Consider the following 18,419-nt stretch of genomic DNA (forward strand, 5'->3'; position numbering starts at 1 on the left):
GGCTTTGTGCTTAAAGAAACTAACACATTCATTGTTATTCTCTTAACATTTCTATTCTGGCTTTTCAAGGCGTTTTAACCATTGTAAGCTTTTAATGAATGCATTTGAATGAAGCGAATCATTAAGGTACGTATGCATATATTCATATATATACACAACAATTAGGATATATGCGTATATATCATTAAATAAAAAACATTTAGCACTTATTGTTTTGCATCATAATGTTTTATGGATTTATACTTGATTAAAACTAGTAAGATGATTCATTTTTGCATAAAAGTAAATTAATGTGTCACAATAATCTGCATAATTTTAGTTTTGCTAAGAGAAACAGAGTTCAGTTTTTTAACTTATTATACAGCTAATGTACATCGTATAACATTTTGCAATATAGGTAAATATGAAGCTCTAGAAAATTCAAAATTATTCTGCAATTCTCTATTTAAGCTTCCGTTTAGCTGAATGTCGGGATTGTTATATTTTTTAGTTTGAAGTTTCCCGATTTCATTGAAAACTAATTGAAAACCATATTTAGATTTGTCTATTTAGTGCAATTTGAACATCTTTATAGCGTGTGATTGTATTTATATTTTATTGTTATATTATATATAAAGAAATAATTTTTTGTGTGAGATGACAGCTCCTGGTGGCCTACCCAGGCGTATACTGAAGGTTGGGCAATTCTGAAATTTTCATTTCATTTTGCTACAATTTCTTCAATTATTATGTATTTAATATTGTCATAATTCAAACAATTCTGGTTTGATTGGAGTCGGGAGTCAAATTAGTGTGAATAATTGATGGGTGTTGGCAGTAGAATAGAGTAGAGTAGAGTAGAGAGGTTCTAATTATTTTGTGCCAGGCTGTAGGTAGATGATTTGAGTTTCGTTAAAAAAACCCAAAGAACTCAATTTTTCCAAATCCTTATTTTCCAAATCTTAACTTGTTGGTCAGTGGAGAAAATGTTTGGTTAAGATGGTCTGACTTGACTTTCCCTCCTAACTGTAACAAACAATAAAAATGAAAAAGTTAAGTGCTAAGTAAGTTTGAAAAGTAGTACATCACCTATGTGGTTTTGATAGGAGTTAGTGTAATGGTGTTATTATTTTACCATTTTCACATGACTACCTACCATTATTTTAGTTTCAACTTTAAGATCATTACATTACTTTGTTATAATTTGTACACTAATTTATTGAAATTCTAATCATAGGAAACTCAACGGTTGAAAGCAGAACCTGTCCCAGGAATAGAAGCCACACCTGATGAGAACAATGCTAGATATTTTCATGTCATTGTAGTTGGTCCCAAAGATGTTTGTCTCTTTTTTAGCTATTATTTTCTGTTTAATAAATATTCAGAGTCTAAAATATTTTTGAAAATGTGATCATCAGAGATAATGATTTCTTCTTCGACAGTCTCCGTATGAGGGTGGGGTCTTCAAGTTGGAACTCTTCCTACCAGAGGAGTATCCCATGTCAGCACCAAAAGTCAGATTTATGACAAGAATATATCACCCAAACATAGATAAACTAGGAAGGATTTGCTTGGATATTCTAAAAGGTTTCTAGAGAAATAAAATCTCTTTAAATTTTGCAATTTGAACAAATTGCATTTTCAAGTTTTAAAATGTTCTGTAGTATGCAGAAAAGTGTGACTTTTTTATTTCTATGTTTTGTACAAATTTTCGCTACCATGTTTGTGTCAAAAGTAAATATTAACATTACAAATTTTAAAACAACCCAGAAAAATGGAGCCCCGCCCTACAAATTCGTACAGTGTTATTATCAATACAAGCCCTCCTGAGTGCACCCAACCCTGATGATCCTCTAGCCAATGATGTCGCTGAACAGTGGAAGGTCAACGAGGCTCAAGCCATTGAAACTGGTTAGTGTAATGTTGTGTAAGTGTAATGTTGTGTTGGTGTTTTTTAATGTAAAGACTTTGTAGTAATAATATTGATGTTGAAGCATTTAATAGGGATAATAACAATAGTAGTAATTATAATCTGTCAATAATTTTTTATTTAAATTCCTTTCTAGCAAGGCAATGGACACGGAGATATGCCATGTGATGATCAATGCATGTCATTAGTTCCATGTAAATTTAAATAGTTTAACCGAAAATTCGTTTTTATTGACAAGTTTATTATTACAAATATTGTTATTAATAATTGTTTGTTTGTCTGTCTGTTTGTCTGTCTGTCTGTCTGTTTGATACTGTGTGAGCCCATTAAATCTTAGGAGATAACTTTTAAAACGAATAAATAAATTAGTTTTTTTTCCATCTGAAATGATGGTTGCAGTGGTGATGTTGATTATGTGACGATGATGATGATGATGAGGGTGATGTCATTTTAATAGCGAGGCTATAAATAAATTATGATGACGACGACGACGATGATGAAGGTTTTATTGCTATGAACATTTTATTACCTTACGTCTTCGTAAGTACTTTTTTTTTCATTGCTTTAATTAATGTAGCCACATTTTCTATGTTGATAATGACGATACACCGTTTATATGCATAGCATATTCATACATTTATAATACATATTACACTTAAATATTCAAACTTTCAGTCACTATATTAATAACGTTAATGTTGATTTCGTCTCACAAATAAGTTTTTTGGTACAACGAAATTTAGTTGCTAATGTATTCATCATTAATCTTAATTACTGTTAATTATTATTATTTCATTTGACTAACATTTTGTTATCGGTTATTTTTGAATACATCTACAATAAAAGGCTAAAATTAAGGATGGAGTTTTCTTGTAAGAAAGGAACATATCTTGTATAAACAAGTGCAAGCCGTTTTGTGTTAAGACCTAGGGTTTTCAACAACCTCTTCCAATTTAGGTGCGAAACAACGTCTGAACCTTTTCAAATATTTTGTTACTAATACATTTTTGTTCGTGTATATGTGCAATATTTAGCTCGGTAATATGTGCTTAGTGATGATATGTTGTGATAATTGAGGACAATTTGTAAAGGCTTAACTTTTAATCTAATTTTCAATACCTTTGTTTATTGTTCTTTGGTTGTCAAACCGCTGTTGCCATGTTTAATCTATCTTCGCCTATTAGTTGTTCGTGATGATCTGTCGATCAGTGTTTGGCTGTTTGCAAATAATTTTTTTTCTATGAAAAAAATTAAAAATTTGATATATAAAAAGCATTTGATTACATTTTGTAGTTACCTCGTAGGAAGAGTTTTTAGTTGGTTGAAAGAACATTGAAATAATAATATAATGGATGCTACAAATCCAGACCAAGAGAGGGTGAAAAAATTATTGCATGACACTGTTCTGATGCTTTGTAAAAGTGGTTTGAAATACAAAGAACAATTAGAGATCAAAGGCGTAATTGGTATAACAATCGACAAAAAGGATGTTGTGATCGTTCACATTAAAGATCTGCACATCACTGGACCTGGGTCTGCTGAAATGACTCAGCAGGTGTCATCCTGTACTATGGCAGACGTCAGCGTGACACCCACTAAAAGAATCAAAACTGAAAATTTTTTAGATGATCAGTCGTATGGTGGGGCCATGCCTTCAGTTACTTCCAATGTTAAGTCTAATAGTGATGCTTCGTCAGTTTTATTTTTTACAGATGATCTTGACAATCAGTCCAGTTTGTCTTCATCTCAGATTTCGAATGCTGATGTGAAACCTAGTCAGTGGGCCTTAGCCATTCCTCAAGCCAAACCTCAAAATACTAACAACCCTAGCAACTACAACAACTTCAACAATAATGTGAACATGAACATTCCAAATAACAACATTATGTCACCTGGTATCGTCACTAATAGCAGTTATCCAACTGCAAACCAGATGGTTAGAGCGAAAGCACCAGTACAACTACAACATCCACAACAACAACAACAGAGGTTCAACACAAATCAGATGGGGGTATGTTATATTACACATCTCTTTTTACTAGATTCATCATTTTTTATGTTACATCTTGAAAATTAAATACAAATATTCACTAACAATTCCAGATGTCACCAATGACGCAGACACCCCAAAAGCAAATGGCCCTGATGACACTGACTCCGAGAAAAATTACTCCATTAAAACAGCCACCAATCAAGCTACAGCAATCACCATACCAACAACAACCACAGCAGCAACAGCAGTCTCTATTCCAGCAACAATTCCCGAGCTACCAAGACCAGCAGCAGTTCATGTCATCCACCCCACAACCACGGGGTAAGGCGCGAGGCAGTCGAGGTCTTTTATCGTCAGTCAGAGGGAGAGGAGGGAGAGGTCGAGCTAAACTTTTTTCAATGGGAGATGATGGAATGGGCATGATGATGGGAAGAGCTGGAGGAGGATTGGGAGGAAAAATATCTGTTGAAAATAAAACCATTGATGATTTTTCATACGACAAAGAGACAATAACCCACTACAAATGTAAGCTATGTGGCATGTCATACACATCACACAGTGGTCTCCTAACCCATCAGGTTAAGTCACATGGCCGACAAAAAAAAGCAGGCGTTGGAAGGAAGCCGAAAAATTACAACAACGAAGGATTTGATGATGACAACCAAGGATTTAGTGGTGGTGGTGCTGGAGATGGATATTTTGAAGATGATTATGGAGATGATGGGGATTTTGATCAGGATTATTATCCCTGATGAGTTTGTGTTGGTTTTGATGCTAGCTGACCGGTTGATTAATTAGCTGGTTGATTAATTAGCTGGTTGATTAGTTGGTTGGTTGGTAAGTTGTTGAAATGTTGTTTTTTGACAAGTTAATTATTGCCTGTTTTGATAAACTGACTGATTTTTAACAGACTTTCTTGTTTATTTCTTTTTTTTATTTTTTTGCTAAATTCGTTTCCAATTTTTTATTCTTTTTTTATTCTTATGTTTATTAATTGCACAAAACTGACTGGTTTTTAGGAAAAAAAAACTCTTATACATCTGTCGTGTTCTGTGTGTATATACAGTGCAGACCAACTTGCTGAAAATAATTGTTTGAATAATATTGAATGCAGAAAAAACTATGTTATTGTATATGTATATACTGTGTCTTTCTAATGTTACTGATTGTTTTTCATTATATTATTTTATCTCTATTTGTTATTTTAATGACGTAAGAAGATAATTAAACAATTAATAAAAATAATTTTGAATTTATTAATTTAAACCACATATTGCATGTAGCTGTCTTGGAAATATTTTGCATGGTGACTGATATAGTTTGCAGGCTATTAATGTTTTTTAAGTTGAGAAGAAGAATTACTAAAACTGTTAGCTTTATAAGTTACTGGTTGTTAATATTATACTAATAGATACTAGATAGTATTATACTAATTGACTTTAATGAAGTTAAAGTTTTTTAACCAGAGTTTGATTTTATATATGTTGAAAGAGACCTTATTTTATACAGTATTGTATGAATTCTATCGGATATATATGTGCCTGAGTGTGTGCGTGTGCTGAACGTCAAACGTCTCTTTTTGAATATGAAAAGTTATCCGTTGATTTGTGGTCTCTCTTTCTCTCTCTCTCTTTTTCTCTCTCTCTCTCTCTGAAATTTACTTTAATTGAGGATTAGGTTCTTCATTCATTAATCCATTCATCCATTTATTTAAACATTCATTAGTTCATAATTAATTAATTTAATAATTCAACTCACGAAGTTACAGACAAAATAATGTTTTTTTTTTGCTTGAAAATGAAAGGATTGAGTAAGTTAGTCAGGTAATATTAATAATAATAATAATAATAATAATAGTAAATGATAATAATGACAATCGGTATAGTAATGTTCAATTTCCTAAATTTGCTCTCTGCACACAGCAAGCATACAGCCTGTACGTCATAGTGTACACGTGCGTAAGAATGTACGCAAATGATATACATACATACACACATACATACACTCACACACACGTACAAACACACATACATACATACACACATCCGAAAATAAATGCAAACACTCGCATAAAATTGTCAAAATAGAATGTAAATTTACAATACCAGGTAATAGACAATAGTGTATAATACATATATATATATATATATATATATATATATATTTATATAATTACAGTTGATTAAAATTATATTTAAAAATCGATTAGTCGGTTTAATTCTGAACTAACTGTAATTCGTTAATTACGATATCGGTAATTAAAATTATTATAATTATAATTAATTCATAATATAGTATACATCTTCTGAGCAGTAATATTAAAAGCCTGACAACGGCAACGATGATGACGACAACATAATGACGATTTAATAGCAATGTGTAAAAATATGATAAAGTGATGTTGATGATGAAGATGATGATGAAGTAATAATAATATAATATTAAATAATAATTATAAAAATATAATAAATGGTGGTTATAATGAGAATAATGTATTCAAGACTTCGTAGCGTTTCGCCTAGCTATTGGTTGGTAGATTGAGTGATTGAATAAGTGGTCGAATGTTTGAGTGGATGAATGATTGAGAGGATGAATGGTCAAAGCGAATGATTGATTGGTTGGTTGATGATCGATACGATGATTAACTGACTGGTAGATCTGTGTGTGGGTTCAAAGATTGATAACTAGTATTTGACTGATTGATTTGTGATTGATCGATAGATAGATTGATTGATTTGTGATTGAGGTATTGATAGATAGATAGATTGATAATAATAATGATTGTATCGGCATCTTAAACGAATGTATCATTCATGTAATATTATAAACTCACTAGCAATCTATTAAACATCATATATTGAATATATTAACACTTTTAAAAAAAAGATAATAATTATTATTTAGTATTATTTCTAGATTTATAACTAATTACACCTTACGTATTAGTAAAAAAATTGTGACCAACGCTCTTGTAAATACTAAGATATTATTACAAATATAAAAGCACACAGTACAATAAAAATAAAATTTATATATTATATAAATAAATATATTATATAAATTAATTAAATTATTAACTTAATTATTAATTAAATTATATAAATATATATATGTATTTATTTATATACTACGCACACACATAATAATAATAATTTTTTAATGTCAATGATTGAGTTTTAACGCGCTGAACAACAACAGCAACAACAAACAAGCAACACAATAATAATAATAATCACAGTAACAACATTAATAATAACAACAATAACAGTAATAATAATAATAATAGTCAATGATAATATTATCAGCAACGGCAATAATAACAAAAACAGTAAAAATAATTATATGCAGGTGTGTAAGTGCTTGTGTGTGTTTTGTGCATAAAAAATATAAATGCATATGAAGAAGGGAGGAGGAAGAGAGAAAGAAAGGCAGAAAGAAAGAAAAACAGAGATGGCAAAAAAGAGTGAGAGGTGGAAGAAAAGAGAGAGAGTGAGTGAGTTAGAGAGAGAGAGAGAGAGAGAGAGAGAGAGAAGCTACTACGAAGTAGATTAGTTATAAATTGATAGAGTAAATTAGTGACCTATTTACTAACATCAACATTTGTAAGGAAGATATTTATTTGCATTAATGTTCCATCATGCTATCTAACTATCCGCCATCATCCCAATAAATATTTCTGTCGGAGAAGCTTGTACAACGTAAACCTTTCATCTTATTTTCCCTCTTTGCATTTCTCTCTCTCTCTCTCTTTTTCTCTCTCTTTCTCTTTGTCTATTGGTCTTTGTCTTTCTTTTTCTCTATCTTTTTATCCCTTTCTCTCTCTTTCTCTCTCTCTTTTCTCTCTCTCTCTTAAATAGTTCTTTTTTAAAATCCAAAGTCCGCCAAAGCATTTGGTAGAAATGAACTTGCAGAAATTTATTATTATTTATATTGTTTCTGTCTGTAACTATTTATTATTATTGCCATTATTACCATTATCATAATTTATTATTATTATTATTATTATTATTATTACATACTTTTTCTTACTTGAGCACATCAGACGTTAACAAGATGGGTGAACGAAGGAACGAACGAACGAATGAATGAAAGAATGAATAATTGGATGAATAGATAAAAACATAATCAATATACAAATGAATGAATAAATGAATGAACGAACAAACGAACGAATGAATAAATAAATGAATGAAAGAACAATTGAACGAATGAGCATACAAAACACATACTCAGGTGTCAATACGCAGACGCAAATTACCAAGATGTGCTGAGATTTTTGTTTTGAGAGAGAGAGAGAGAGAAAAAAAAAAAAGAAGGGAGAGGAAAAAGAAGAAGAAAGAGAAAAAGAGAAAGAGAGAGAGATGAAGAGGAAACGAATGAAAAAAGACAACGAAAAAAATGTAAAAAAGCCTTTCAAGATAAACGTATAAAAACAAAATATTAAATTGATAAAGATAAAAAAAAAAGAGAGATAGATAGAGGGGAAATAAGAGAGAGAGAGAGAGATAGATAAAAAGGAAATAAAAGAGAGAGAGAGAAAGAGAGAGAGAGAAAAAGAGAGAGAGAGAAGTAAAATTGAAAAGGAATAAATTAGAGTTTCTTTTATATGAGTTTGAGTTTCTAAACGCAAAGCCCCTAACAAGAGATAAGAAATAAATACCGCAGGAAATATTATTGAGGATGATGACGACGACGACGACGACGATGACGTAACGACAACAATAATCATAAAATAATAATAAAAGTAACATGTTGTGCAGAACACAATAGGAATAATAAAAAAGAGTAAAATTAGGTGCTTGGATGAAATTATCAATTAACAAAGATCTAGACGATTTCAATTTTATTCATTTATTTATTGGTTCAGTCAATTATTGGTTTGATTTTATATATATATATATATATATATATATATATATATATATATATATATAATTATTATTTTGAAATCCTGCGTCGTGCCTGTTTAGGTGATATAAAGGACGAATGCCGGCAACACCGTCTGCGGTGGTTTGGTCATGTCAAACGAAGTGGAAACAGTGCCATAACTTCTCTGGCAGATGTTGAAGTACCTGGCACACGTCCCAAAGGCCGTCCAAAGAAGCCCTGGTCGCATCAATCGAGCAAGACATGAAAGCTCTAAATTTAAATGAAATGGATACAACTGATCGTCTAATTTGGCGCTAAAAGTTGATGGCAAAGAAACAACGTCCTACCTCTGGAAACCGGGTCTCGAAGAAAACGAAGATTGATTGATTGATTGATTGATATAATTATTATATTTATTGCACATGCACAAAACCAAATGAAATAAGTCAACAAATGTAAATGATTGAATTAATGATCGAACGAATGAACGAATGAAAGAATGAACGAACGAACAAACAAACAAATAAATGATTGAATGTATAAATAAACAAAAAATTTTAAATTGATCAATGCCAACAATTCGGTAGAATTCATACAATACCTACTATATATATATATATATATATATATATATATATATATATATGTTGGTAATAGACCATAATTTTTACAAATTCTACCGAATTCGGTAGAATTTATAGAATATTGTAATATATATATATATATATATATATATACATATAAATATATATATTGTATGTACACATATTAATTTCCTAAGATGTTTGAAATAAATCATAAAGCCAATCATATTGGATTGAAATGAGCGTTTTGTTTGTCAATATATTATGTATCAATCTACCAATAATAATAAATATGTAGGTATGTATATATATATATATATATATACATGTGTGTGTGTGTTGTGTGTGTTGTGTGTGTGTGTTGTGTGTGCGTGTGCGCGCGTGTGTGCGTGCAACTTTTAATGTAGATCGATGAAGTTTACAGATTTAACCGACATAAGATATTTTTAATTCCGTTACCATAGTTTGTTGTGTTATATTATTTTTTTTATTATCCAATTATAACTATTATTATTATTTTGTTATTATTATTGTTATTATTTAGTTGGTTTTGTAGCTACGGTTGGGGTCGGCGGCATACTGAAACCATGCCCGACTTTATTTATAGCACTGTCTGGGAATTCCACTTTTGTCTGATCAGCGGCAACGGCAACTGTGACGACTTTCTTTGGACTTTTATCCAGCTCCTTGCTAAATATCATGTCTACGTAATTCGGTGGTAGCTCCCATGGCGTCATGTTGTTCAGCGTGAGTGACGACTGTGTGACGTTGTTGTTCAGAGTTTTCAGGCTGTTGTTTATAAGATCGTAGTCGTCGTCTTCCTTGCCAGTTTGATCTTTTTGACTTTCCATGTAGCGCTTCAACTGGTTTGTCGTCGTCGGTAGTGTCGCCAGCTTGACTTGCTGCAGCAGCTGGTGATGATTATGATGCAAAAGAAGTTGGTCGTGCTGATGATTATGATGATGATAGTGGTGGTGGTGATGATGGTGGGGATGATGTTTGTTTTGAAGTAAAAGATGGTGATTAGGTTTTTGATCTTTGCTCAGTGAAGATAGCGATGATGTTGCTTTTGGATTGTTGACGCTGCTGGCGGCCACTGGATCCGCACTGTTGCTAGTATCGCTGTACCTGTTACTGCTGCTATCATTCTCCTTATTAAGGTTGCTACTTTTACCGTTGTCATTGTTGTTATTCACAGATTTTTTGTTGCTAGATGTTGACGTGTTCCAGAACTTTCTGCCGGGTCGAAGTTGAGCTAGTTTTGCGACTAATTTTTTGACGCTATCCGCGCTGCTACTTCGCTGCTTCGCGTCAGCCGTAATCAGCTGAGTGAGTTTAATTTGAGGTGATGATGTTATCGTGTTCATTGAGAGAAGCGTAGTAGTCGTAGATGTCGCCGCCGTTTCTGTCGTCGCCATACTCGAGAAAAACTTTTTATCTTTTTTCCAGTTGGCCAGCAGAGAACAGCTGACATAATCGCGATGACTATCTGGAGATGAGGATCGGAAGTTGCGCGACTTTTGCAGCTGCTGATTGAGTCGTAGTAGTGGCGAGGTTTTTTTCTGTTGCTGCTGCAGGCTGTCTATGTCGTCGTCGAAGAATAATTTATAGTTGTTGTCGTTGTTGAGATTGTTGTTGTATTTTGATGTTGTCGTTGTTGCGGAAGTTGTAGTAGAGGAAGACAAAGATGATGATGCTGATGGTGGTGGTGGTGGTTGAGCGCGCGTGAAGTTGGTATCGCGTGTGGCTCCGTACTTTGGAATGTCATGTACGACTGTGCGGTTTGGAGGCGCCTGGAAAAATATTTTTTACGTAATCAAAAAAAAAAAATTGTAACCGGACTTCTCCACGCACGAACTTCTCATTTTTCTTCATGAAAAATTTATTTTTCTAAACTTTTTAAATTAATTTTTATTCTAATCAAAAAATAAAATGTTCGAGAACCTGAAAAAATTCTCTGTCCTGCTGATAAAGATTATTCATGAGACGGAGCCGGTTCTTATAGACGTCGATGCCTTCCTCTCCATCAAAAGAAAGCATTACTGACGGCGGGAGCATATCTTTAGACTTGTTTGGTTGCTGGTGATGTTGCACTTGCTGTTGCTGAGGCCGTTGTGGTTGCTTCTGATTGTCTATAGTCGGTCGTTTCGGTAGAAGTTCATTTTCTTTGCGGTTTGGGTGTTTTTGTTCGCTGATGTTGGAGTGTTGTGGCTGTTTTTGTTGTTTGCTAGAGCATTGTTGTTGTTGTTGTTGTTGCGACATTAATAAAGGTTGTTGTTCAGTGTTGTGCTCCATTTGATGTTTCCGTACGGAACTCGTTCGTTGCGACAATTTAGAAAGTTCTAAAAATTTAGACACGGCATCATCAATTTCATTATACTCACTTTGTCGTTTTGCATTTTTTGGTTGATGTTTTTGCTGTTGTTGTTGTTGTTGTTGTTGTTGTTGTTTAAACTGTCGCATGTCAAATAAAGAGAATAACAATGGCTGCTTTTTAGATTTGCCACTATCGACGTCAACACCGTCTGGCTCAAAATCATTTCCAAATTTGGTAGAACAACCCCGTAAAATGTTTTGTTGTTGCTGCTGTTGTTGGTTATCAAAATTTTGCATGGCAGTCTTTGCATGCCTGTGTGTGTGTGTGTGTATTTGTCTCTATGTATGCCTGTCTCTTTAGGCGTGTGTATGCGTGTCTGTGTGTGTGAGTGTATATGTACGTTTTTGTACACTTGGCTTTTATTATTTTTCCTCTTTCTTTCTCTTCCTCTTCTCTCTATCAGCTGCCTGTAGCTTCGTGCTTCACAAATATTTTCATCTATTGTAATGGGAGAATGAATATTGCTTAGACGTTGATAATTATATTATAAATATAATTATAATTATTTTAAAATAATTATAATTTTAATAATTATAATTATTTTAAAAATTATAGTCGAGATTGTGATTGTAGATCAAGAGAATGATATTTGGAATGATATTTGAGAGTGTGTGTTTGAAAATAAGTTCACACATGATACAAACTTCTTTACATACACATAAAGTATATACGTATGTACCAAATACACACAAAATTTCATAGATACATACATACATGCATACATACATACATGCATACATACATGCATGCAGACATACATGCATAGGTACGTAAATACAAACATACATAGCGCCATACAATTACACACACACGTACATACATACATGCATGCATACATACGAGCGTATGACATACAAAACACGATCTTAAGTTGAAGGACAACATGTAAGCCTTATATCTAAGCCGGTAAATGTCTATGTCTATGCTACCAACACCAGACATATACATACAGAACACTTACATACATTCACATGTATACATACACACTATAAGCATGCATACATACATACATACATACTTATACAATCATACATATATGCAGACATCCATGCACATGCACACATATAGACATGCACACACACAAATACACACAGACATACATACATACTTCTGGTGCGGAAGAACAGACAGCAAACACAAACAAGCCTCTATTGACATAACACGATTGTACACTTGCTGGTATTGCTTACGTTTGTATGTGAATGTATGTATTTTTGTGTATGTATTTCTATGTACATAAGTATGTTTGTATGTATGCATGTATGTATGTACGTGTTAGTATGTAAGGATGAATGGTTGTAGATATGAATCTATATAGGAATGCGATTGCATATACGTTCATATAAATGGTTTTAAATAAGTGTTTTATAAACACATACAAACATACATACATACATACAAAACACACAAAAATACAAATACGTACACACACACAAACATACATACCCACACGTACATACATACACACACACGTACATACATATATATATATATATATTGGGGTTCGTAAACATAAATACAGCAACATTAGCGTGGAGATTATCGCTGGATGTGTGTGTGGGGCAGGAAGCACATTGCTGAAATATTTTTACAAGAACACATGGTTATATGAGGCTAGAAATAATACAGTTATATATATATATATATATATATATATATATATATATGTGTGTGTATGGCTTTGTATGTGTGTGTGTGTATAGCTGTGTAGGTGTGTATGTATATAGCTGTGTATGTGTGTGTATGTGTATGGCTGTGTATGTGTGCGTATGTGTATGGCTGTGTATGTGTGCGTATGTACTTATTATACATGTACGTGTGTGCGTGATGATCAGTATATATATAGTAATAAAAAAATTGATAATTCAAAGGAAGATGAATATTGATTTTGCTTCAAAATACGTCGGAATCAACCTATTTAATTCTGCCTCCGTCAATAATTTCATTGAAATTACCATCACGTACGTGTGTGTGTGTGTATGCGAGTGTTTGTATGTATGTGAGTGTGTTTGTGAATGTATGTGAAGAATGTATGTGTATGCCTGTACCAGTAACCAAAAAAAAATACAGAAAAAAATTTGAAAAAATAAATTTTCTCTTCTCGGTAATCAGTAATTTTCATCAAACCAACTGAAATAATACAAAAATAACTCTGCTGTTGTTGTTGATAACTCGGTATGTATAAGGTACCTGCATTGTTGTATAATAATACATACATACAAGATGGTTAAGTTGTCTTAGACACTCTTGACTGTAGTAGTGTTAAAGCATTGTAACTGCACGGTTTAAATACCAAGTAAAAATTTGCAATTGTCAATAGCGATTAGTTGCAAACATTAATAGCGTGTAACAGCTAACAGTAACCATTCAAAGAACTGGCAGTGATTAGTACTAGTCCGGCACACGCCTGTGCAATGGCGGGTTATATGCGTGTATGCAAATAAACATTGATGCTTCTTGCTTCGAGAAGCAGACATCGGGGATGTTAATATCTTTTAAAGTCTGGCTTGCTGAAAAATAAAAGCAACTACACATTAGCAACAAAGACTACAAGTCCATAGTCATCGTTAACAAGAAAGCAGCTGAAAAGGTAGCAGCAGCAATAGCTACTACAACTGCAACAACCGCGACCACGATTGCTTTCTTCAAAAAACCTGTAGTAAATGTGTGTGGCCCTGGCTGTCTGTGTAGTAGTCATACGTCATCATCGTCGTACACACACATACACACACAAACACAAACACACACATACACACACACACATACACACGAACAAGCACACACATTATATATTTATACACATATACATGCATAGGTAGGTAGGTGAGCAAGCAGTAACGAATAGTGGCACCTGTACGAAAATTTTTTTTAGTTTTTGGGTCCTGTTGCTTTTGAAGCCAGCAGCTATATGTAATACATATATTGTATATGTATATATATATATGTACGTGTGTTTGTATGTGTGTGTGTGTGTTTGTATATGTGTGTGTGTTTGTGTGTGTATATGTGTAATAATGTAGCACAGTAACAGAAAATTTAGCAGCACAAATGATCGAGTTATAATATCTGAGAGTTAACTATCAAATCTGAATCTGTCCACACACAATTGTATTCATCAAACAAATTTCATTATAATCTTTCGATCTGGCGACGAACTGGTGTAATGGTTAAAGTGTCGGGTTACGATGTTTTAATGACACCGGATTCGAATGCAAATAGATCCTCGCCAATTACATTGCATGCAATGTCTTTGCGTGTGTCGGTAGCTTGGATGCGCGCGTGTTAGCTTGCTGATGCCTCTGAAAATTATTTCTGAAAATAATTAATCATAATAAATAACAAAATAACAACAATAATAAAAAATAATATTAGTAATAAAAAGAATAACAATAACAAAAATAGGACGAAAAAAATTGGCGTTCGGTGAGTTTTTTTCTAAACTAAAATGATAGACTAAGAAAGAAAAATATGAAATGTCTATACCATCCTGGAGCGGGTTGATGAATTGCTGACAATGCAAATAAATCGTTAGAAGTCGTTATGTATGTGTATATGTATGTGTGTGCGTGCGTGCGTGTGTGTGTACATTGTACGTGAATTTCGTATGTGTGTACGTACGTATGTATGTATGTGTGTGTGTATGTATGTATGTGTGTGTGTATGCGTGTGTGTGTGGGTGTACGTACCGATGTATAGTATGTAGAAAAAGGCAATTGAAATAAATAACCAAAATACTTTTCTTCATTTTTAGCCCACACAAAATGGCAGAATTAATTTTTTTTCATGTTTAAACCTAACAAGCATTAGTTATGTTCAGTCCATCCGGATTCTTTTGTTGAAATTGTTATATTTTTGAATCATTTTGAAGCTTAAAGATAGAAACATATATTTGTATATAAGTGTATGTATGTAGGTATGTATGTATGTGTATGTATGTGTGTGAGTGTGTATGCGTATGTATGTGTGTGTGTATGCCTATGTGGCTAGATGCACATATAAACATCTATTCACCCAAACTTAGCAAAAAATAACTTTCATCAAATTTAGTCAGCCAAGCACATAACTCATGGTTCAAAGGAAATTGTTTTTTATGTATGTGTGTGGATGAATGTGCGTGCACATGTATGTGGTTAAAGACATACGTATGTGTGTATGTATGTATTTCAATGTGTGTGTTTGTGTGTATGTCTGTTTGTGAGTATGCCTGTGTGATTATAGGCATGTATAAACATCAATGTATGTGTATGTTTGTATGTGTATGTGTTTTTTTATGTGTTTTTGTGTGTGTGCGTGTGTGTGGTGCGTGCGTGTAATGATTCTTCTTTCCTGATATTTCATCAGCGTTCATTTTTACTAGTGATAAGATAGAAACATTGAAAGATGAGACGGATGAAAAACATATAGAAAAGAAATAACGAAAATTAAAAAAAAGATGAGAGAGAGAAAGAGAAAAAGAAATAGAGACAAGTGAGAGAAACAGAGAGAAAGTAAGTGAGAGAGAGAGAGAGGAGAGAGAGAGTACAAAAATTAATAGAGATATTAGTAACCTCAAATTCACACTATAGCTGAAAAGTGCAAACAAACTATTACTCCATCTAAAGAGATAAAAATACACACACACACGTATGAATAAGACGTACCCGCGCACACACGCACACAAACACACGCACACAAACACACACACGTAGTACAAGTGTATAAGCGCGAATCAGCGCATCATACATTTTATACATTGCGTGGGATCATCATGCGTTTGAAACCCACAACTGCGACACCAGGGCCAGGGTTAGTAGTATTGAAGATAGGGATAATAAGAATTACAATAAGAATAACAACAAAAATAATAATAACAATAATAATATAAATATAATAATAATTATTATTATAGTAATAATTATAGTTATTATTATATTTATTATGATTATAACCTACATAATGCATGAACCGATGTGTCCTATACAATGTCGGTATTGATCTTCATGTTACAATTAACATCCGTTCTATGTAATTTGGTTCATCATTGCTCTTTATTATTTTTACCATTATTATTATTATTATTATTATTAATTATTATTATTATTATTATTATTATTATTATTAATTATTATTATTATTATTTCCAAACATATTTGCATTTCTATGGTTTAGGAGATATATCGTTCGGCCCCTTACAACAACCATCTTAACGACAATGCTAAATTAATCTGGTATTTGCTGTCTGATACTTTGCTCATACACAGACAGACAGAGACAAACAAACAGACACCACACACACACACAGACACCACACACACACACACTTATACATACTTAGTCACACACTCATAATATGATAAATTATATCAACAGTTATATATTTTCCCATAACTTTTTTCTATTCAATCTAGTCGACTTTAATAACGTCAGAGGTTTGGGTTAGATAGCTGAGCCAGACAGAGACGATTATTTTCTCTTCTTCTTCTTCCTACTATTATTATCATCAATATTATTATTATTCTCTATGCGTGTGTGTGTGTGTGTGTGTGTTTGTATGTATATGCGCATGTATGTGTATGCGTACATTTGCTAAATATAGAAAGAGCAGGCAAAAAGATAAATTCAAAAATATGAAAAATTCAGTGATGGAACTGAATTTTAAATTAGAAAGATTAAAAGCCAGTCAGTCTCTCTCTCTATCTCATACCTTCCTATTACACTGCAAGCTCTGGTCGCGGGTATGCGACGGTGCAGATGTAACAAATGTAATTTGAACTGTAAGGTACTACGAACACTTACTTCGTTTCGTTTGAGTTCCGTTTCGTTTGAGTTTCACAACTTCTATAGCACAAAACTTTAATAACAGATTTAATAAGAGCGGTTTATAGTCACCCAAGTTACAAATGCATAATTAAAGGGAAAAATTTTGATAGTGTATTTAAGTAATTAAAACTTTATTAGTAAATAATTTCATCGAAATACTATCCATATGAAAAAAGTTCCGCTTGTTGTTGAGAATTATGATTGCCATTTAATTTTTTGATCCTCATCAGTTAAAACCTTTTGGGCAAACATTGTTGAATGTCTTTCTACAAATTGTTTAAAACGTCATAATTTGTTATGAGATTCAGAATTTGTATTACCTCTTTTTTAAGTTTTACAATACATCTTCATACTTTTCAAAGTTGCGTTTTTTCATTGGCGTGATCTGTGAACTTTCGCTTAATTAGTTTTCAGTATTTTTAATTTGTAGAAATTCAATCAGCACCAACTCAATGAAATTTAACATTTTTCTTAGTTGTATAATGTTTTGATGGATAGCTAAACTTATGAAACAAAATTTTATGCCACTAATATTATGAAAAATTACGATCACATTTAACATTTGTTTGTAAAATGGTAAGAACCGTGAACAGGTAAATACATCAGATCCTGCTTATTGTAGATCGTAAAACCCAAGAACTAACAAAGTTGTAAATAATGTAGGAAAGTTTATAGCTTGTAAAGAATATCCAAGAATAATTGTATTTAGAGTTGTAATCTTTGTTGATGCTAATATAAATAGATTTGGTCATCGAGAATTTTGTCAAATTTTATTAATAGTCTAGTCGTTATCTGAGTATCAGCTTACCGATTTTTCAAATAGTCGTCATTCAAACTGGTTAAAAATAAATAGGAAGAATGGACGGGAGCTCGAAAATAAAATTGTTT

At 32.5% G+C, this 18,419-nt stretch overlaps 2 protein-coding genes across 2 annotated transcripts; one reads left to right on the plus strand and one right to left on the minus strand.

Annotated features, from left to right (window-relative positions):
- The first annotated feature begins 462 nt into the window (after nt 1-462).
- Nucleotides 463-2,767, plus strand: HELRODRAFT_185270 (hypothetical protein). The gene is made up of 5 exons (XM_009012756.1): nt 463-675; nt 1,217-1,318; nt 1,422-1,566; nt 1,750-1,890; nt 2,046-2,767. Exons 1-5 carry the CDS (start codon nt 637-639, stop codon nt 2,075-2,077), a joined length of 459 nt encoding a protein of 152 aa, XP_009011004.1. The 5' UTR covers nt 463-636; the 3' UTR covers nt 2,078-2,767.
- Nucleotides 2,768-9,891: 7,124 nt separating this feature from the next.
- HELRODRAFT_190151 (hypothetical protein) lies at nt 9,892-11,968 on the minus strand (the record flags this gene model as incomplete). Its single annotated transcript, XM_009012757.1, has 2 exons — nt 9,892-11,148; nt 11,300-11,968. 2 exons carry the CDS (start codon nt 11,966-11,968, stop codon nt 9,892-9,894), a joined length of 1,926 nt encoding a protein of 641 aa, XP_009011005.1.
- Between the last annotated feature and the right edge of the window lie 6,451 nt (nt 11,969-18,419).

Source organism: Helobdella robusta (genome assembly GCF_000326865.2).
Source record: "Helobdella robusta unplaced genomic scaffold HELROscaffold_11, whole genome shotgun sequence".
NCBI lineage: Eukaryota > Metazoa > Annelida > Clitellata > Rhynchobdellida > Glossiphoniidae > Helobdella > Helobdella robusta.